Source organism: Hippocampus zosterae, chromosome 5 (genome assembly GCF_025434085.1).
Source record: "Hippocampus zosterae strain Florida chromosome 5, ASM2543408v3, whole genome shotgun sequence".
In the NCBI taxonomy this organism is placed as follows: domain Eukaryota; kingdom Metazoa; phylum Chordata; class Actinopteri; order Syngnathiformes; family Syngnathidae; genus Hippocampus; species Hippocampus zosterae.
Window position 1 is genome coordinate 6,238,033 of NC_067455.1, and position 21,690 is coordinate 6,259,722.

General features: G+C 48.3%; 2 protein-coding genes across 2 annotated transcripts in view; one reads left to right on the forward strand and one right to left on the reverse strand.

Annotated features, from left to right (window-relative positions):
• The window catches only part of col6a4a (collagen, type VI, alpha 4a), a 32,509-nt gene extending 22,839 nt beyond the window's left edge, over window positions 1-9,670 (forward strand). Inside the window, exons 16-41 of the mRNA XM_052066687.1 lie at window positions 698-769; window positions 850-876; window positions 955-999; window positions 1,080-1,133; window positions 1,262-1,324; window positions 1,399-1,464; window positions 1,836-1,889; window positions 1,977-2,012; window positions 2,145-2,207; window positions 2,282-2,344; window positions 2,427-2,489; window positions 2,561-2,623; window positions 2,924-2,974; window positions 3,235-3,270; window positions 3,373-3,435; window positions 3,906-3,968; window positions 4,475-4,510; window positions 4,597-4,633; window positions 4,731-4,742; window positions 5,535-6,028; window positions 6,333-6,423; window positions 6,590-7,240; window positions 7,401-7,485; window positions 7,557-7,663; window positions 9,109-9,150; window positions 9,217-9,670. Of these exons, the coding sequence (XP_051922647.1) occupies window positions 698-769; window positions 850-876; window positions 955-999; window positions 1,080-1,133; window positions 1,262-1,324; window positions 1,399-1,464; window positions 1,836-1,889; window positions 1,977-2,012; window positions 2,145-2,207; window positions 2,282-2,344; window positions 2,427-2,489; window positions 2,561-2,623; window positions 2,924-2,974; window positions 3,235-3,270; window positions 3,373-3,435; window positions 3,906-3,968; window positions 4,475-4,510; window positions 4,597-4,633; window positions 4,731-4,742; window positions 5,535-6,028; window positions 6,333-6,423; window positions 6,590-7,240; window positions 7,401-7,485; window positions 7,557-7,663; window positions 9,109-9,150; window positions 9,217-9,383 (2,604 nt within the window). The 3' untranslated portion in view covers window positions 9,384-9,670. The remainder of the gene's footprint in view (window positions 1-697; window positions 770-849; window positions 877-954; window positions 1,000-1,079; window positions 1,134-1,261; window positions 1,325-1,398; window positions 1,465-1,835; window positions 1,890-1,976; window positions 2,013-2,144; window positions 2,208-2,281; window positions 2,345-2,426; window positions 2,490-2,560; window positions 2,624-2,923; window positions 2,975-3,234; window positions 3,271-3,372; window positions 3,436-3,905; window positions 3,969-4,474; window positions 4,511-4,596; window positions 4,634-4,730; window positions 4,743-5,534; window positions 6,029-6,332; window positions 6,424-6,589; window positions 7,241-7,400; window positions 7,486-7,556; window positions 7,664-9,108; window positions 9,151-9,216) is intronic.
• A 369-nt stretch (window positions 9,671-10,039) lies between these two features.
• On the reverse strand, window positions 10,040-21,486 carry pik3r4 (phosphoinositide-3-kinase, regulatory subunit 4). The gene is made up of 20 exons (XM_052066682.1): window positions 21,329-21,486; window positions 19,819-20,551; window positions 19,311-19,444; window positions 19,027-19,234; window positions 18,458-18,847; window positions 18,231-18,365; window positions 16,853-17,074; window positions 16,333-16,506; window positions 15,198-15,343; window positions 14,922-15,125; window positions 14,314-14,515; window positions 14,131-14,237; window positions 13,604-13,826; window positions 12,579-12,909; window positions 11,916-12,127; window positions 11,609-11,740; window positions 11,438-11,538; window positions 10,835-10,923; window positions 10,601-10,721; window positions 10,040-10,448 (listed from the first exon to the last, which is right to left on the reverse strand). The coding sequence occupies exons 2-20, from the start codon at window positions 20,534-20,536 to the stop codon at window positions 10,278-10,280; spliced, it is 4,020 nt and encodes a 1,339-aa protein (XP_051922642.1). The 5' UTR covers window positions 20,537-20,551; window positions 21,329-21,486; the 3' UTR covers window positions 10,040-10,277.
• Window positions 21,487-21,690: the final 204 nt, after the last annotated feature.

The window sequence follows — 21,690 nt, forward strand, 5'->3', positions numbered from 1 at the left end:
TTCTTTCTTTGCCTTCTTCCTTTCTTTGTTCATTCGTCATTCCTTTTTCCAGGAACTCCTTCCCTCTGTCCTTCCTTCGTTGTTTTTCCATGTTCCGGTTATTTCTTGACTCCCTTCACCATTTCTTTGCATTTGTCCTTCTGTCTCTCCTTCATTGCTCTTTCTTTCTCTGCACTTTCCTTCCTTGCCGCTTGCTTTTTTTCCTCTCAACCGTTTTTTCTTCAATCCGTTTTTACCTTCTTTTTTCCTTGCCTCTTTCTAGCCTTCCTCCCGTCTTTTTCCTGTCTTGTGTCCTTTCTTGCTTTTTCTTTCCTTCATTCAAAAGAAGCCAGGAAGTTGCTCCCAAGCCTGCTTCTTTCTTTGCCTTCTTCCTTTCTTTGTTCATTCGTCATTCCTTTTTCCAGGAACTCCTTCCCTCTGTCCTTCCTTCGTTGTTTTTCCTTGTTCCGGTTATTTCTTGACTCCCTTCACCATTTCTTTGCATTTGTCCTTCTGTCTCTCCTTCATTGCTCTTTCTTTCTCTGCCTCACAAAACCCACGGAAGTCCCGATCCTTCCTTGCTTCCTTCCTTTCCATTCTTTTTTTCCCTCCTTCCTTGTCTCATCCCTTTTTTCCTTTCGTCTGCCTTTGCTCCATCCTTCCTTGCATCCTTAACCTGTGGTACTCAAGGTTCAGCCTTGGTGTCGTTATGTTTCAGGGTGACCGTGGCAGTCTTGGACCCAGTGGACCTCAGGGTGTTCAGGGCTGTGCTGGAGTCCGGGGATCAAAGGTACTTCCTTCTGTGTGTGTGTGCGACACCACAGAGTGGTATATGATGAGCCTCAATGGTGTGTTTTGTTCTGTATTCAGGGCAACCGAGGGCTGCGAGGGAATCGGGTAAGGGACATTCACGAGATGACGTCGTCCCTTAGCAGGAGGTTCACTTTGACGGACGTTACATGACTTTTCTGGCAGGGGGAGGACGGAGAAGTCGGACTGGACGGCGTCAACGGAGACCAGGTAGGCATTCGGATGTCCTCATCATCATCATCATCATTATAAAGTGTGATGAAGGCTCATACCTGTGCGTCTGCACACAGGGCGTGTCAGGACAAGATGGTAGCCGAGGAGAGCGCGGACATCCCGGAAATCCGGTAAATTATACACGGACATGATGTGTGTTTGGTGTCGTTTAGTTGTGCGTGTGGAAATGCTCTGTGGTCATGTTGACCTGTGAACTCCTACCAGCTGATTGACAGGCGTACTATTGTTCGTCCCACAGGGAATTCCCGGTATCCGAGGGGAGGCGGGGCTCAAGGGACAGCGAGGCTTGAGAGGAGATCCGGTGAGATGAGCGCCCCCTTTGTAAAGCAAGCTCAGGTTGCGGGTCACATGATAGGCATTCTTGTGTTTTGTCAGGGAGAACCAGGACGGGACAACACCGTCCGGGGACCCAAGGGAGACGTCGGAAATCCCGGATTACCTGTCAGCAATCCCACAATGAAATCCTGTTGCTGAGATGATCAGAATGACGTGGACATTCATGTTTCGCCGTTTGCCTTCCTACATTCCCTCTTTTCATGCCTTCGTCCTTTCTTCTCTCCTTCCTTTATCGCATATGTGTCCTTCTTTGGACCGTTTGTTCCTCTTCATCTTGCATTGCTTAATTTTTTTTCCTTCACACCTTCCTCTATGCTTCCTCCCTTCTTTCCTTTCCTCTTACTTCCTCTTTTTTTGTTCCTTCATTTCTTCCATTGATGCTCGATTTCCTTCATTTGTTCCTTCTTTCCTTCCCTACATCCTTCCTTCCTTCCTTCCTGCCTTGTCTCTTGCTTTCTTTCCCCTTTTGTGCACAGGGAGAACCAGGACAAGACGGGAGGGCCGGGGATGCTGGCAGTCCTGGGAATGCCGTGAGTTTTTTTTTTTCTTCAGACTATCGCGATTTAGGTCGTGTCTGCTCACTTCGTCTCACGCTGAGTGTGTGTGTTGTGTATTAGGGTCCCGATGGAAGACGAGGACCCCTTGGAGAAAAGGTGAGAGATGGCCCATAAAACAGTCTACCCACGATCTGCTTCATGTCACAAAACTCACACTGACAACTGTGTGTGTGTGTGTGTGTGTGTGTGTGTGTGTGTGTGTGTGTGTGCGTGTGTGTGCTCCCCCAGGGTGCTGCAGGAGCTCCTGGTGATCCTGGTGTGTCAGGAAGTACTGGTGCTTCAGGTCCTCAGGTGAGTAACAAACAGGAACTGATGTCAGCGTTATAATGAAACTTCTTCTTCACTGATTTTCCATGCGCGTTTAGGGTCCCAGAGGGGTCAGAGGTCAACCTGGACCAAGAGGGATCCCTGGACTTCCTGGGCCACAGGTAACCCAAACCAGCCGAGCCGTCACCAACGGTAAAAGTTGTACAAATGTACATTAACAAATATCATTGTGGTGTCCCGCAGGGAGGGCCGGGCTCAGCGGGAGGGGCGGGCTCCCCGGGAAGACGCGGTGGTCACGGTCAGAAGGTGAGCCAATGGCAGCTTCCCGTTGGCATCATGTGAGGTCACTGTGGTAACGATAATGTTTGTCACGGAAGGGACAACCTGGAGATCCAGGCGTGCGAGGAGTCCAGGGGACGCTGGGACCACGTGGCACGCCGGTGAGTGTTTGTAGGGGGAACTTCCTTAGCATTAACATCTGCTTAAAATAAACGGGATTGAATGATGAGCTGTCATGATGTCGTTCACCAGCATGTAAACAAATAAGGCTTGTTCAATGCGTGTTAATGAATACTTGTTCGTCGATATGTGCCTTGACCGTAACATGACTCAAATGAGAACAGGAAACACATACTGTAAAATGACGTGTTCGGGGTGTTTACGTGTGTCATGTGTCACATGTTGAGAGTGCAGCTGCACTTTTGTGTACTCGTCATGTAAACTGTTGATACCTCTTCCAGGGTCAGGATGGTAGAGATGGATATGGACCAGCTGGACCCAAAGGGATCAAGGTGACCAGGCGACATTCCCGTAAGATTACGCACACGCTCGCAAACTCGTGCTAACCTCAGGTTGCGTGTGTGTTTGTTTGCGCGTGTGTTCTTTCGTGTTGGTGTGCTTGTCATGTCTGTTAACGTGTGCATGCGTGTGTGTTCTTATGTTTGCATGCGTCTTTCTGTGTGCATGCATGTGCATGTTTTTGGATTTGTACATTTGTGTGTTTGTATGCTTGTGTTGGTCTGTGTGTGTGTGTGTTTTCTTGTGTCTGTAGGGAGATCGAGGCTTCCCCGGTTATCCCGGTTTAGTGGTGAGTACGTTCATCCGCACTGAGAGAAAGTCTTTTCATGTGAAATGACGCCTGAGGAAGTGCTAACTGGCCACGCCTACTTTTTTTATTTTTTTTGCTCAGGGTGAGAGCGGCCTGCAGGGTCCTAAAGGTCTCCCGGGGCGCAAAGGCAACCAAGGTCGCGGGGTGAGTCACCACATGAACCTGAACGCACCCATCATACGAATACATTTGCAGCTTGGATGCACATACCTCGGGTCCAAAATTTCCAAGGTGGATAAATGGGCACAATGTTCAGTGCCCATGACTCCACCTTGCGGGCTCTTCATTTATCATACGTTTCTTCTCAAGAAATGAAGTTGCCGGTGACTTTTGTGAAAAAAAAAAAAATAATAATAATAATAATGACATTTTAAAAAATAGTTGCTCAAGTGTTCCGAAACTGGTTAAACATAGTGAGCAAACCACTGACTGTGCTTGTGTAAACTAGGTCCTCCCTGTTTGCAGCCATGTTGTTACTGTCAGCAGTGCATGTCAGCTTTCAACTAAGCAAGCTACAAATATATATATATCACGAGCAATAAAAGCATATAATGGATCAAATTTGTAATTTGACCTTTTTTTTTCTATGAAATAACTGCTGTGACCCCGTGCAGGGCAACTCGGGTCGCACTGGACAGGCGGGTCAACCCGGAGAGCCCGGCTACGAGGGACACAAGGTGAGAGACTGACCCGGCCTTTGAAATTACGGCAGTGAATGAATTAATCCTCAACAAATGGAAGGAAACGGGACTGAACGAAACAATGAAAACATGAATAACTTGACGAATTAATGAAAATAAAGAAATAAATGAAAACTTGAATGATTGCATGAACAAATAAAAGAATGATTGACAGAATATATAAAGAATATAAATACATAGGACTGACAGAAGTAAGTGGTGAGTTAAGACATGATTGAATAACCTCATGAATGGAAGGATGAAACAAAATCCATTGAAAATAAATTACACTTTTTTCAGGGGCAGTCAGGTTACCATTATTGATGCCTAAAATAGTTAATCAATTAAAGAATGACAAATAATGAACAGTTACTGAATGGAATCATGAGAATGAACGAAGCAAAGAAATAAGCCTATCAAAAAAAAACACATTATTGACAGGTAGAATGAAGCAATGAAAGAACGACTGACTGAATGACGTTATCTTTCCTCGTCACCCACAGGGCCCACGAGGTCCCAATGGGGGTAAAGGGAAGACGGTACGTGTTGAACTCACCTCACTGTCAACTTGTTCGTTGGCTGTGTTTGTGTCAATCGTGTTCATGTTGTTGTGTCGCCGTGTCAGGAATGCGAACTTATAACGTTCATCCGAGACAACTGTGGTGAGTTCAGCCTCAGCTAGCCACGCCCATTGTACCAGGTGGTCATCCAATTAGCTGTAAGCTTTCTCTCTCTCTCTCTGTTTATGCTCTCTTTCAGCTTGCTCCATGGGTACGTACACGTCACTTCCTGTCCGAGTTGTCAACTTTCCTGTTGCGGTGGCCATCTTGATTTGGGATCAGGGACCTTGATGAAGGAACGGCTTCTTTCGTTTTGGGAAAAAAATAAGCACTATTCTTGTTGAATTGAAACAATGACCAGTGACTGAATGAAGGAAAAAAAAAACAATTCACAAACGTGCGAATGATTAAAAAGTTTTAGAAAGGAAGAGTGAATGTGACTAGGTGCATGAATGAATTTTCTGAGCGAATGGATGAATGAATGTGTGAACAAATGACTTGAGGAATGAGAGAATTTACTCAGGAATAAATGATTGATAAATCAATCACGAATGAATGAATAAATAAGGAAATCTGATCATGAATATGAACGAGTGGAAAATGAATGAGTGGTTGAATAAGTAAAGGAACAAATTAACAAATGAACTGATGTGAATGGGTGAATGAATGAATTAAAATAAGTGAAGGACTAATTGAAAGAATAAGAAAATGTCCAATGAAAATATGAATGACAAAGGCAATGACCAAATGAAAACATTGAATGAACCCATGTGAACGAATGAATGAACCAACAAATTCATTTCAATGACTGGATGTCTAAAAGAATGAATGAGCAAATTAAGAAATGAACAAATGTGAATGAAAAATGAATGGGTGAATGAATGAATAAATGAACGCATTTCCACAGCACAAATGCCCCAATGTTAATGGGTGAACAAATGAATGAAGTTTGGGTTTTTGGGAGCCATCTTATTATGTGGTCTTATCGTTCCTGGCCGTTCAGATTTGGGTTCTTGCCCGGCTCTCCCAACGGAGCTGGTGGTGGCACTGGACATGTCCGAGGATGTTACGCCAGCGGCGTTCGAGCGCCAGCGTGCGGCCCTGCTGTCCCTCCTGGAGGACATCACCGTGGCGGAGAGCAACTGCCCAACGGGGGCCCGCGTGGCCGTGGTGGCCTACAGTGCTCACACCAAATACTTGGTCCGCTTCCACGATTACCGGCGCAAGACCCAGCTGCTGGATGCCGTGAGGAACGTGGCCCTGGAGCGCACGTCCAACCGGCGGCAGCTGGGCGCCGCCATGCGTTTCGTGGCGCACAACGTGCTCAAGCGCGTGCGGTCGGGCGCCATGATGAGGAAGGTGGCCGTGTTCTTCTCCAACGGGCCATCGCAGGACATCAGCGACGTGGTGACGGCTGTCATGGAGTACCGCGCCCTCAACGTGGTGCCGGCCGTCATCTCCACGAGGAATGCGCCCGCCATCAGCCGCGCCATGGAGGCAAGTTTAACATTGGTGTCTGTTGAAGTGAGTTGAAGAGCTTCACGTATTGCTTTGAAGACGTTTTGGCCCCCGTAGGCAATTGTAAACCTGTTTTGGAAGGGGGTCAATTACTTTCAGATTTGCACAGTACAAATAAATCCCTTCTTACTGTACTTAAGTAGACAGGTGCAGTGAAGCTGAACCCACATTTTCGCACTTTGCCCCATGCAGTCTCCTCGCAAATGTTTTGGGAGGGGAACATATCATACGTTATTTATTCCAGCTTTTGTGAAAGTAATTCTAAAGAAGCGCTTACTTTTAGCTGGACGACACGGGAAACGCCTTCTTCACCGTGCTGGGGAGGGACGCCAATGCCGACCTGAGGAAGGTGAAGAACTGCGCCATCTGTTATGGTAAGCAGCCATGACGTTACACACATTTGATAAATGGTAGCCGTGCTTTTCCCAATTGTTGATTTTTTTGGGGAGGAGGAGGGCGGGAGGATGGAACAGATTGCTGGGTTTTCCATTCATTTCAATGAGGAAAGATGATTTGAGTGTCATTTGTCTATTTGCACAGACCCGTGCCGGCGCTCGCAGGAGTGCGCGTTCATCCAGGAGTCGCCGCCGCCGCAGCAAGTGGACGCGGACGTGGTGATGGTAGTGGACGACTCGCGCGAGATCCAGGCCGACGAGTACGCCGGAGCCCAGCAGCTCTTAGGCTCCGTGGTGGAGCAACTGGCCATCAGCCCCCAGCCTGGCCGGGCCGACGCCCGCCCCCGCGTGGCCGTGGTACAGCAGAGCGGCGCCCGTGACACCAAGCTGGAGTTCGGCCTGCGGGCTTACCAGGAGGGGCGACTCATGAGGTCGCACCTGCTAAGCAACATGCGCCAAGAGGGCGGATCCTCCGCCCTGGGCCACGCCCTGAACCTCGGCCTGAAGGAGGCGATGACGGATGGCAGCCCCCGCAGGAAGAAGGTGGTGCTGGCGGTGGTCGGCACCAGGACGGCGCCCGAGGACCGCCAAGTGCTTCGTGCCGCCGCTCTGAAGGCCAAATGTCAGGGGGTGGCGCTGTTCGTTGTGACGGTGGGCGAGCGCTACGACCGCGAGCAAGTGGAGGCCTTGGCCAGCGAGCCCAGGCAGCAGCACCTTCTGCACTTGGGACGACTTCAGCAGGAAGAACGGGACTACGTGCGGAGGTTCTTCAGGGTCTTCATGGCCGCGTTAGACAGTGAGACACAACGCCAACCACTCAAAAGCGTTTGAATCCATGTGTCATTCGTTCTATTTTTAATTATGCCGGCCACCACACACACACACGCAATGAAATACACAACTATCATCACCTGTACTAACATAATTCTGTGTGTGTGTGTGTGTGTGTGTTACAGAGGGCTTCACCACATACCCACCGCCGTCTTTCAAGCGGATCTGCCAGCAGATGGATAAAGATGGCGGACAGATCATCCTTGACGGGTAAGGCGATTACGTCATCATCATCGTCATCTGTATCTTTAGGTTGGTCACGTGACCGTTGTGGCGTCCAGTCAAGGGCAGGCGCAGGTGGTTGCCGACCAGCCGCGCGGAGGGCCAAGCAGCCATTTGCAGGAGCAAACCGGACAGATGGACGTCGTTCATGTGTTGAGCCAAGAAGGTCGGGAATGATTACAAAACACCTGAAGATCATTTCGAACTCATCTTTAACACACACACATGCGAAAGCACGGGTGTCAAACGCACAGCCCGGGGGCCAGATGTGGCCCACCACACCCTTATCAGTGGCCCGCGAAAGCAAATCTAAGATGTCAACTTCGATGATGTGCTCTAAAATCTGGACCAAAATTTCAAATTTTCGCATCTCATAAATCTGTGACATATTATAAGCAAGCGGCCCGGTAGTCCAGTGGTTAGCACGTCGGCTTCACAGTGCAGAGGTACCGGGTTCGATTCCAGCTCCGGCCTCCCTGTGTGGAGTTTGCATGTTCTCCCCGGGCCTGCGTGGGTTTTCTCCGGGTGCTCCGGTTTCCTCCCACATTCCAAAAACATGCGTAGCAGGCTGATTGAACACTCTAAATTGTCCCTAGGTGTGAGTGCGAATGGTTGTTCGTTTCTGTGTGCCCTGCGAATGGCTGGCAACCGATTCAGGGTGTCCACCGCCTACAGCTGGGATAGGCTCCAGCACCCCCGCGACCCTAATGAGGATCAAGCGGCTCGGGAGATGAATGAATGAATGAATGAATATTATAAGCATTTTCTTTTTCCACGGGTGTCAAACCCACAGCCCGGGGGCCAGATGTGGCCCGCCACACCCTTTTCAGTGGCCCGCGAAAGCAAATCTAAGATGACAACTTCGATGACGTGCTCTAAAATCTGGACCAAAATTTCAAATGTTCGCATGTCATAAATCAGTGACATATTGTAAGCATTTTCTTTTTCCAAACCCCTCATTACAGTTACTTCAACAATAATTGAATAAAACGTTATTCATGACTTCTTCATACAGTTCAGTCATAACGGCCCTCCAAGGGAAACAGTAATTATAATGTGGCCCACGACAAAAATGAGTTTGACACCCTTGTACTAAAGGGGGAGAAGTTTGCCAGAACTTTTAAATACAAAATGAGCATAAAAATATATAATTAGGGGCCACAAGTTGCCTTTGTCAGCCAATAGTTTTCATTTTAGAAAAAAATGTAAATAGGCGAGTTTGTTTACTGTAATTTTCGGGAAATTTTTTTTGTTTTTTTTTTAACCAGTATTTCCACCAAATGTTATCATTGTCTGAGAATAATATCCTGTGATTTTTTTTAAAGAAAAATGTTCCAAAGGTCCTATATTTTCAGAAAAAAAAGTTGGATATATATGATCCTTAAATAGTTTTGGAACACAACTCGGCTACCTTGTCAGTTGAATGTCAAAAAGTGAACAAACAAATCATTTTCGATAACATTATGTTGTGCAAAGTTTACAAAATGAATACAATCAAAACAAGGTAACCATTGGTCGGTCACGACTTTTTAAATGTTGACTGCGTTCTTTTCGAAGTTAATGACAGCGTGATGATTTTATTTCTCGTTCACACGTCAACCATAACAGAAGATGACACGCCAATGCCGCGGTCGACCGACGCCAGCTCCACAGGTAAATCTTACAAATGCACGACACGCTCGTAACGGGCCGACGTCTGACGCCCCCGCCTCTTCGTAGACCCCTGCCTGCTGCGTAATGACGCGGGCGACTGCCGGGACTACACCATGATGTGGTTCTACAACAGCGAGCAGCGGCAGTGCACGCGCTTCTGGTATGGCGGATGCGGCGGAAACGCCAACCGGTTCAGCACCATGGAGGCCTGCCAGGACGCCTGTGTGGCCTGAAGGGGGCGCCAAATCTGAATGTGACTTTTCAACTTGAAACCTTCTCGACTTGATTGATATTTTTTAGGTGCTCATGTCACATGACCAACATTAATTTCTTCATTGATTTTTTTTTTAACGTACAGAGATTAAAACTTGACCTCATAATTTTTAGCATTAATAATTACAGTATACCCGTTCATCATGTAACATCCAGAAAAGATGAACAGTGCAAGAAGAACAGTGCAAACGTTTTCCTTTCATTGCATCTCTTCCGGTGGAGCTCAGTGCTGCCCCATATTGTTGTGGCACAACGTGGTACTACACTACACTTAATGTGGACTCTCCTGTATATTGGGAAAAAAAATCCTTAAAATCTGTGTTGTAGCAGGGCTGCAATTTATGGACCACGATATAGCCAGGATTCACGGTGTAATTTAATTCTGACAATGTCACACAATAATACGAAAAAAAAGTCAAAATAAAACATCCCAGAGTACTTACAGGAAAAAAAAGGTTTCCCTGGAACAAAAAAGTTTGATGGTTGTAAAAAATAAAATAAAAAAAACACAAAGGGCTCCGGTTTCCTCAGTCGTGGCTAATGCTAGCATGCTAACAAACTGAACGTGTCGCCTCCATTTGGAAGGAAGCAGGAGCTATTATTCACAACCAGGATGTCAACGATGAAATCAGCGTTTATTGCGCACGCACAGGTCACTTTTGTTTGCTGAGCATCACATGATCAAACTATCAAACAATATGTACAAGATGATCTCATTTCATCATCATAGGCCAATAAAAGCTCACCATGATAGTTAATTACGGGAAATATGGAGATGAGAGTCTTTGCGCGTTGCCATAGAAACCAACGGAGTTGGTGTGTGTATGAGAGAGAAAGAAGATGATTGCCTGACCTCACTTCCACACTTTGATGATTCCATCCCTGGACGACGTGACGATGAATCCTTGCGTGGTCTGGAAGGTGGCGATGTCAGTGATGATGTCATGGTGTCCCACGGGCAGGGACTCGGGTCCCCTGCGCGGCGAGTCCTCGGAGGCGCCGCTTTTTTGCTTGCTGTGGATCTCCTGAGATGGAAGCAGACGTCAGGCAAAGCCACACTATTTTATTTAATTTGCTTTTTTTTCCCCAAATGATGATTAAGATTTTCCTGGTTTTGCGGTGATTCCAAATATGAATCACAGTGTCACGATGTGGTCACGTACGCAGCTCGGCTTACCTGCACTACCTCGGTGCCTTCAATGATCTTCCTGCTGTACAGCACGGATGGGCAGTGAAGCGAATCGTTGGCCCCGCCCGCCACGATGTACGACCTCTCCGGGTACGCCAGGTCCCAGAACCTGATGAGCGCAAATATCACAGTGTGTTCAAATTTCAATTTCGGGCCTTGAATTTTGGATGCAGATTTTGTTTTACCTGGTTAAAAAAAATAAAATAAATTTGCTTAGCACACCTGATCCTCATGTCGGAGCCGGCGGTCAGCAGCAATGGATTGCCGTCCGCTGGACTGCAGTAGATCCCGTGCACACTGTGAGGCGACGGCTGTGACACAGGACAGACACCGTGAGAGCCCCGACGCTCAACCGCCATCAAATTTGAAAAATGCAAAGTACTTCTTTCCTATGAACAATTGCACCCTCCTTATCTCATTCAGTACCAGCCAATTCTGAACCAAGTCTGAAAAGATGTTTAAAAACGTCTTTGTGAGTGAATGAGTTAAAAAGGAGGCTGAGCAGTTCAGACATCCATTTTCCAATCCGCTTTATCCTCACAAGGGTCGCGGGGGGGGGGGGGGGGTGCTGCAGCCTATCCCAGTTGTCTTTGAGCAGTAGGCGGGGGACACCCTGAACCGATTGCCAGCCAATCGCAGGGCACAAAGAGACGAACAACAGTCCGTGTTCACACTCGCACCCAGGGACAATTTAGAGTGTTCAATCAGCCTGCCAAGCATGTTTTTGGAATGTGGGAGGAAACCAGATTAAGAAAACTCGCCAACCACTGGGCCACCGGGCTGCCTTCAGTTCAGACAACGGATCAATATTTTCATGCTTCTCACCTGCAACTCTGACAGCGGCGGCGCCGAACTGGCCCACAGCGTGAACTTACGATCGCCCGTCTCCATGTCCCACATGGACACCTCGTTGTTGCCCTGCACGGCTGCACGCAAGGGGAGTCACATGACCAGGAAGTCAAACGAGGGAAGTGAGCGAAAGGACGACTCGCTCACCGGCGATGACGGACGATTGATAGAGCGGATGCATGAGCAGGCGCCGGATGCGCGCACGTGCCGGATGCGTGTGGTTGGAGATGGGCAACTGAAAGCGCATATCCCAGCACGCCATGGTGCCGCTGCTCGTACCTGCGGAGGGGATACGCACTCAGGCTGTGTCGGGAATCACAGGCCATGCCAATGACACAGCGCTCTTTATCTGCGTGCGGCCATTTTGTAGTGCTGTTCCATGGTCTGTACAGTGAATCTCATCCCTCCAGCAATCTATTTCCACCGCATGAAATATGGCGTGCGGCAGGCTCACCGAGGCAAAGCCAGCATTGATGCATGTCCACGCTGAAAGAGGTGATGAGTCCCAGGCGCATGTCATGGCGGAGCGTCCAGGCGTTGGAGTTGGAGCGTAGGTCCCAGCCCACCAGCGAGCCGTTGACGGTGGCGTACGCCAGCACGGCCTGAGCGCCAGAGTTAAAATGGTGGATGTCCACCGCACAGCCGTCCTCCTTCAGGTCCAGAGATCTGCAGGGAAGCAGTGGTAGCGGTGTAGTAAAAGTCAGATTAAGACCTATTTTATGTTTTGATTCATGTCATTAGAGTGGTAGATGTTCAAGATATGAACCGCCATTAGCCGGCTTTTTTTTGTTCCTTGTGGTTTCTTTCTGACTTCCTGGTTGAGTGAACGCTGGCGTGTTTTGGCTGCCGCTGCTCAACCCGTATTGTTTTGTGTTTTTTGTTATTGTAAAGTGTCCTTGGGTGTCTTGAAAGGTGCTTATAAATAAAATGTATTATTATTATTATTATTATTATTGTCTTGGTTTAAGAGCAACATTTTGAATTTCGGCTGCAGTTCACACTTTCAACCACTAGATGACGACAAAACCAACCTAAATTTTCAAGTTTCATTTACATTATGTCTGATTTAGAAAAGATATGAAAATTTGACAGGATAAAATTGGTTAATTGAACGAACCTGGTCTGGAAGGGTTGGACTTTGGGCGATTTTGGCGGTTTGCTGGCTTCTACCGCCAGGAGCTGGATGGCGCCGTTGTCGGATGCCACGGCCAAGTAATGCGAGCCCTGGCAGAAGGTCAGCGTCTTGGCGTGGCCGCCGATGCGGGAGTACGTCAGCACCGACCTGGTGGTGGTGGTCTTGCCCTCCATCTTCTGACTGTCCCACACTTTCACGGTGCCGTCGTTGGATGCCGTGGCAAAGATGGCGTGCTCGTCCGACACTCGAATGCGGTTGACGGCTGCTTTGTGCTCGTGGAGGTGGGCCACCAGAAGCCCCTTTGGGTGCCACCCTAAAACACGGACACGGCAATACGGAAAACTGTTTGAGCATTTATTCCATCCTAGTGAAGCCACGTTGTCGTACCAGTGTGCAGAATTGTGTCCGAGATGGAAAACAGTAGTGGGAGAGAAAAAAAAACTCTCACCTCTACTACTCTAGTACTTCTTCACATTACTTTTTGACACCTCAGCGCCCGACTAGAATGGGGGTCGGCAAACAGCAGTTCGAGAGTAACATAAGGCTCTTTAGCGCCGCCCTAGTGGCTCCCTTGAGCTTTTTCAAAAATGTTTGAAAATGGAAAAATATGGGGGAGAGAAATACAGATTTTTTTTTCTGCAGTAGGACAAACATGACACAAACATTCTTAAGGGGAAAAAACATTTAATCATTTAGGCTCATTGTGTATTTGTAGCCAATTTAGTCATTTTGATAGTAGGCTAATATAGCTAATATAGATACATAGAGCGTGTGTTGCCTTCATTATAAGGCTTATATCAGGCTTTTAATTTTTTGTGGCTGCAGACATATACATTATATATATATACAAAATGTTGGGTTACCGACCCCTGTCCTAGAACAACTGGGGGATTTTATTAATTAATTACATTTTGCTCAAGGTCGATGAAAAAGGGCCACAACTTAATGACAATATGGATAGGTGAGGTGACATATGGAGAGGTGAGAGCCAGCGTCAGAGGAGTTACCGGGCGGCGGCGGGCGACTCTCCCACTCCGCGCTCTCCATCATCTGCTTAGCCATGCGCTCGGCGCTGCACTGGTCGCGCTTCTGCTGCACCAGCTGCTGCAGCTCCGCCTTGCACGTGTTGAGACGCCGTTGGTAGGCCAGGCCGCTCGTCACCGACTGCTGCACGGCCAACGCTGGCGCCGCCGCGTTCTTTCGGGATTGACTCGAAGGCCCGTCGGGCACCTGCACGGAACAACAATCATCCATTTTCAACACCGCTTATTCTGATCAGAGTCGCGGAGGTCGTTCGGGCGGACGGCAGACGACACCCTGAACTGGTCGCCAGTCAGTCCCAGGGCACATATAGAGACAAACAACCATTCACACCCACATCCACACCATCACTGAGTGGGACCCAATCCCACGGTGCCCGCTCATAAGTCAGGTGAGTGTACCACAACAGCAACTCACATTACAACAACAAGAAAACAACCTTTCCTCCCAAAAAGTCACAATTAGATTATTTCTCCAGAGCATTCAGCACTACCGTGTTTGCCTGCGCGCTGGCGACGGTGGCGCTGGTGGCGGGCTCCTGAGATCCAAACATGCTCTTCCACTCCTCGTTCATTGAGTCCTGCTTAGTGTGCTTCCTTGCTGCACGAGACAAAAATCAAGCAGAGGTGACGATATTTGCTCTTCCGTTTCATCTGTCTCTCTCTCTCTCTCTCACCTCGCTTGTCCTCCACCTCGCCTTTGGGCTTGGCCAAGTCCACTTGACGTCCGGTGATGCCCAGCACGGCAAGGTCGACCACGCCGGTCAGAGCGGCCTCCCCAAGATGTATCTGCTCCCCCATGTTGGCTTTGGCCTTGTTGGACTTGAGCATGAAGTCTCGGAGTGCCAGCAGCTTGTCTTCTTCTGCCTCGGTCATTCCCTGCACCCGGGTGGACAACGCAAAACAAGCGCTCGCTAATATGTAGGTCATTCACCTGTCGCATCCTATAGGCTGGTGTAAATGTTAATGTTGTTGTAAATGTTAAGGGACCGCCCACCCCCCCAAAAAAAGTACTCATTATATGAATTTAATTGATTAATTGGTTATCAAAACTGTATTCAGCCAAATATTAGAATCTGCTCCAAAAAAAAAAAACATTAGTCATGGTGCTTTGCATTGGCTGTTAGCATTAAGCTAGGAAAAAAAATCTTGACAAAACTTCGAGATCTCAATTTGGTGTTGAAATTGTTTTACACTCAATTTAAACTAGGGGAGACGCCCTTTGTTTTGTTCATACTCTGTACAAAAATGAGATTGGACTTCATGATGGCCTTGGTGCATTCACCTGTGAGAGCAGCTTCTTGAGCAGCTGAGCGATGGCGGGGTCCTCCGGCGGTGGGCATTCCGGGATGGACCCGGCGCGCTTCTTCTGCCGCAGCAGCAGGTGGCGGAAGAGGCTGGCGATGTCTTTGGAGCGCAGCGCATAGTCAAAAATGGAGCGACTCAGCGGTTCTTTCAGGACACTCAGCAGGACCAGCTCCTTGTCGATCTGAGGACGCAATCGGCGCGCATGAGCCGGACCATGATCACGACGAAGCCAAGATGACGCTGACCCACTAACCTGGATGACGGGCTGCGTGATGAAGGGATTGAGGTGCGGCATCAGTTTGCAGTAGACATCGGCCACATTGAGGTGCTGAGCCACCACCGTGATGAAGCCCACTGCGCCGTAACGGATCCATAGGTTGGGGTGGCACAGGAACGGCGCTGCGGCAAGGAAGCAAGTGCAGTGGAAAGACAAGGACCACCGATTGGCAAACTTTGGTGCACAGACACATTTATTTGATTCATACATTAGATCAAATCTACCGTACAGTCCAATGTATTTTAATGAATACTATTCAGAGTAAGTCAATTAACCACAAAATGCATGAGAAAGATGGAAAATTAAGAAATTCACCTCATTAATTTCAATAACCTGACTAAGAAAGAAACAGCTACATTATCACAACAAAAAGTGAACATGTAAACAAACACAATGAGCCCTCAGGCAGGAGCTGCTGTCGGCCACAGCTCACACTCAGACACTCACACAGGAACTCGCCAGCCCACCAGGCCCCTCCTCCTCAAGGCACATACATTTGACACTGATACTATGAAATATGGGCGGCCCGGTAGTCCAGTGGTTAGCACGTCGGCTTCACAGTGCAGAGGTACCGGGTTCGATTCCAGCTCCGGCCTCCCTGTGTGGAGTTTGCATGTTCTCCCCGGGCTGACGTGGGTTTTCTCCGGGCGCTCCGGTTTCCTCCCACATTCCAAAAACATGCGTGGCAGGCTGATTGAACACTCTAAATTGTCACTAGGTGTGAGTGTGAGTGCGAATGGTTGTTTGTCTCTGTGTGCCCTGCGATTGGCTGGCAACCGATTCAGGGTGTCCCCCGCCTACTGCCCGGAGACAGCTGGGATGGGCTCCAGCACCCCCCGCGACCCTAGTGAGGATCAAGCGGTACAGAAGATGAATGAATGAATGAATGAATGAATTTGGAGGGTGCGGGGGTTTTGGGGCAGAAATGAATTTTAGTTAAAATTACATAATTACAAATTTCCCCATTGTGGGACTAAGAAAGGTTATCGAATCTTACTGCAAATTTTCACATGGGTGGTTGATAAACACCTGGGCGCTGGGGCTCCCTGCTCAAGGATGAAACGCGCCACACGCCTGCAGGGGTTGCGGTGAGCGCGAGACGTGAGCTTACCGATGTCGGTGACAAACTCGTAGATATGAGGCTTCTGCAGCAGGCCCAGCTGGCACATGCACGTCAGCGCGTTAAGAGCTTTGTAGATGACAAACTCCTCCGTGTCGCTCAGGCCCTGCTGGAGGAGCGGCTTCAAGATGGACGAGCTCTGCCAGCCCACGTACGCTGCCACTCCTTGACGCCGTGGCACATAAAGACAACATGATGGTTAGTTAAAGGTTTTCAAACTTGGGGTCCCCGGACTCCTGGGAGTCAACTACCTCTAACTTGGGGGTCCGAGAAAGTCATTAGCAATCAGTTATCATGAAATATCGTTTTTTTAAATTGCATGTAAATATACTGCGACCAGTGCAACAAGACAGTCCGATGGCATTTTGAGATGCATATAACAACTATATTATATTGATGTTATGACAGTTATGGGTTACGACGCGGCCCTTGCACAAATTCCCCCCCCCCCCAAAAAATGTGAACCTTCGGATTAGCATTTGGATCGAGACGAACGGGATCTGGTTCTCACCGACGATGCTGTCAAAGAAGGCGCCGCGCAGGTGCCAGTCGTTCTTGTCGTTCAGGAAGGTGATCATGTGGGAGAGCAGCACGTCGTTGGCCTTCTGTCGGCCGAAGAAGACGCAGAGTCGCGTGATGCCGTTCTCCATCAGAGACTGCTTCACCACGTTCTCCGAGTCACTCAGCAGCGTCACCACCTTCTGCTGCACCATCTCGTGGAGCGCCTGCAGCTCTGCAAATTCGGGTCAGGTCTATTCATTTCCATGTAGCTGCTTGTCAACATTCCGTTTTCATGACTTATTTTCAACAGCGGTGTCCTCCTCGGTCTTGGTTAAAGTCCACTTTGGTTCATACAATGACAGACAGTGTGACACTGATGAACATCAACCTTTGAGTACACCTTTAATTTCTTTGATGGTGGTATATTAAGATATTTTGTGATGTTTTCTTTAATCAATGTATATCTTCTCAGTGAAAAACTCTTGAACCTGCTTTGAGATGATTGCATGGCTTGGTGACTTGCTTGCCTAAGCAACTTCAGAGATGGACTCTGGAGCCTGCCTTGACGACTTCAGAGATAAACTATTTAGCCTGCTTTGACGACTTCATAGTCTGCTTTGCTTGAATTGTCAAAACTTGATTGTGATCAATGCCACTTGATTACACAACAAACAGTGTGGCGTAGGGAGGGATGAGAATGGCCACTCACCCCTCCCGATGCACACACTTTAGAGGATAAAAGGAGGGGAGCGATGCTCCTCAGCAGAGTCTGCTGTGGGTTAGCGTACGAACGCCCAGCTCGTATTGAAGCTCACTCTGCTGAGGGTGTTGGCTTTCCACCCTAATGGCATACGGTAAGAGTATATCATCTTTAGCTTCATACAACTTGTTTGAACTGTGTTATCATTTCTGTGTGGGACCAATAAAGTGCCTATTGTTGGTAGCCAGAAGCGTCTTGTCGTTATTTCTGAGTGCCTATCTCCGACGATCCTTTATAAAACTTGATATTCATTCAAATTGAGTATCAGAAGTGTTTCAAAACAGATGGTTATTCTGGCCTATTTTTTTGTAACCGTTGGTTTTATCTGTTTTTTCAATATGTAATCAATTTTCAGGTTGCTTGGCTACAGTTCCGTGGATCCTAAATTTCGGAATATGTGCAGCTGAATGTACAGGAACATCAAGCTGCTTATACCCTTGAGCTTTAATGTGTTTTGAATTTTCTTTCAAATCTCCTGAAACAATTCTATCATTCGCTTCCACTGATCCATGTTTAGTGTAGTACAGTCCATATCAGCAAACAGCACAATGTCTACTTGTCTCCATATGAATACTGTAGCCCGGCCGACTGATTAATTCGAAGTTTGAAGACGCCACCGCGCGCCAACCTGAGTCGTAGTTGTTGTTAGGATGTAGCGTTTCCTCCGCCTCCTCGCCGCTGGCGTCGTGCTCTGTGCTTACGTTGTTCTCCTGGACCAACTCCAAGAAGCGGAGGGCGCTCTCTGCGAGGTGTGCAACGTTCTCTGACAACAACAACAACAACAACAACAACATTCTTGAACGGCCAACTTGAAAGACAATATTGTTGAAACGCCCGAACAAGGTAGCCGCTTACCCGCGTACGCCAATCTGACAATGGTGGCGTCGTCCTGCGCCAGGTGGGCGATGCCGGGCAGGATGTACTCCGGGTAGATATTGATGTCGTTGCGTGGCACCTCCTTGACCAGCGCCAGCACTTTGGTGAGGGTGCGCACAGCCTGTGCCCGCACGCGTGGCACCGGGTCATTGCAAAAGTGCAGCAGGTACGGCGTGATGCGATCCAGCAGGATGTCCACGCCCAAACGCGGCGCCAGGTGGAGGACCAGCTCCAGTGCCGCCAGCTTGGAGTCGCATGAGTGCAGAGTCTGCAGGCACGACGTGATGACCGATGCCAGCACCATCAGGCCTTGCTGCTCCCTGACTGGCACCACGCCCTCGCCCGCATCCTGGGAGGAACTCTGAGAGCCTGCGTCAGGGACGCGCAAGCATGCGTTAGCCTACTTGTTCTGAGCAGAACAAAGGTTTTTGGCTCCACCCTTTTTCTCTCTGGGATGTGACGAGCACTCATAGCTGACGATGAGGCGCTCTAAAGCATCCACGACGATAGACTAGGAGAAGCAAGATGCATTTTCGTTATGCGGTCACCTCTGAGGTTGTGCAGGATGTTGTCCAGGTCTTTACGTATCACGAGCACTCTCTCGTCGGCCGACTGGAAAGTGTCTTTGGCAAACTGCACCATGTAGGGCAGCAGGAAAGTATAGAAGATATCGGGGAAGGCTTTTCCTCGCTGCTGCTTCAGATAGTCCTCGGCCGCCAAGCGCCGCTCCGGTTCACGTTGTACCATCTGAGCCACCTAAAGGACATCAGAGACATCATAATTCTGACGTTTGTCCGGGGGTTTCCGGCGCAATAGGTCAAACGGGCCTCACCAGCTCTCGGATGCTGCGGTCTTCGATCTTCTCCAGGACCTGCTCTGTCTGGAAGTGTCCTTTGCGGTATGCCAGCAGCTGGGACAGATCGAAGAGCGGGATGCCTTCCGTGAACAGCTCAGCGATCACACAGCCTGAGAAAAACAAAGAGAAGATGCTGCGGTCAAGTTTGATTGTGATTGCTTGATTGGTTAATGCTGAACACATATCCCATTTATAGGAGGGTGTGCACACTTATGCAACTAGATCTCAATTTTTTATTTTTTACTTCTCTCCTCAAAGAGATTCGATTTATTTTTTCATTCGAACTGTTTTAAATCCACACCAGTCATCTTGTTGGTCCACGTTGTCTCACAACCATTCTGTTTTGTCCAGAGTGTTCTGAAATGTTACCGACGTCACCACTAGGAACATGAAGTAAACATAAGTGTCGGTGGATCAAAATCAACTTCAGCTGTTTGCGTGCGCAATCAAGTTTGCATTTGAACGTGCAACCTTTCAGACCCACCTGCAGAGAAGATGTCCATGGCCTGCTTGAGCTCGCCTCTGCTCCTCTGGTTGCTGCTATTCAGGTCCACCAGTGGCGTGTTCTGGTCACTCTCAGCGGTGAACATGCTGCCATCCACGAAACGCTCTGGCGCGATGTAGCACGTGCGACGGCGGGACGTGTCAAAGAAGTAGTTGAAGTCGGCGGGGTTGTCTTCGGGAAGGTAGGTGGGTTTGAAACTGGCGAAATCACTTAGCAGCACCCAGTTCCAGCTGGTCACCATCACGTTCTCCGTCTTGATGTCGCCGTGCCGCACGCCGGCCTTGTGCGCCTGGTCCACGGCAGTGAGGATCTGGAAGGCCAGCCAGCGCTTCTCCACGTTGTTTAGGAATGGCCGTGTGCTGATGCGGTCGTACAGGTTGTCGCGCACGTACTGGCGGAAGAGAATGGCGGCCTTCTCCGTCAGCGAGGTCTTCTGGAAGGGCAGGCAGTTGTGGCAGGAGTGCAAGCGGATCTTAAGCTCCTCTAGCTCCTGCTTGTAGCTGCTGAGTGGCAGTGACGGGTCCTGGATAGCAAACACCTTGACCACCAGCATCCCCTCGCGGTGCTTGGCGCGCGCCACCTTGAAGAAGCGCGTGCTGCCCAGGCTCTTGTCGTATTCATGATCGTGGATGTCCGAAAAGTAGCTGTCCACCGACAAGATCTGCGACGGGGCGATGCCCGCCAGCTGGTTGCCCATCACCTCTGCAGGGGGCTCAAAGGGAAATGTTAGTGGTTATTAACCCTGTAACACACTGACTTATCAAAACTACAAACTGGTTTGACAAATAGGGATCAATCACACTTTTTAATGCCCATCCTGGTTGAAATTTACAAACCAGATTCCAATGAAGTTGGTACGTTGTGTGATGTAACGTAGAGGTAAACCTGAGCCTGTCCCAGCTTTTTTGGAACGTGTTGTAGCCATAAAATGCTAAGTTAATGATTATTTGCTAAAAACAGTAGAGTTTTTCAGTTTTAACTTGAACTATTTCGTCTTGGAGGCATCTTCAATTGAATGCTGGCTGAAGATGATTTGCATTAGTTTACTAAGGTTTAATTTTTGCATACTAGTAGTCCAAAAGTGGCACTGATCATGGAAATATAATATTTTTCTTTTACGACATAATCGTACTACAAGTCCTTTTGTCCTACTAGTAAGCACAAAGAGCGTTCTGGTCGTACAAGGAACTTTCATGGATATCAAGGATAAATACAATACAATACAAATACAGTTTAAGTCTGTACTGTTTACCATTTGACGTCGTCGTGTGACTTTTCATGCCAATATTTTTATTCTAACTCCGTGTTTTATCGTTGTAGTTCTGATAAGTGAAATTTGCGCACAGGTTCGAAAATGTTGAAATTCGAAAAGAGCCGTCACATGACATCTCGTTAGCATCCCGTTAGCTTTTCGGCTAACTATTATTAGTGCAACACTCCAAAGCGTCCGCGTAAAAATGGCAGGAAATGGTGGCAAAAGTCGTGTTACCTGCGGATGGCAAAGATGAAGTAATCACTGCGGGAGTTCTTTGATAAAGTCAGTGGGGAAGAAAAAAAGAAAAGAATAAAGGAACCTTTTCGGGAAACGAGCGAGATGAAGCGAAGGGACTGCGTCCAACAGCTGTTGTTGTGATTCCGGGTTAGTCTGACTCGTCACTCGGTCGTCGCCCCGTGAAAGATAAATACGGTGATCTTTACAACTCACCGGCCACAGCACTTAATAAGATAAAATTATAATGATATCTTACGGTCGGTTCGGAGTCAAAATATTAAAATATAAAGTTGTTCGTCTGATACAATAGTTGTATTTAAAAACAAAAATAATTGCTACATCTTTTGTTTGGGTTATTT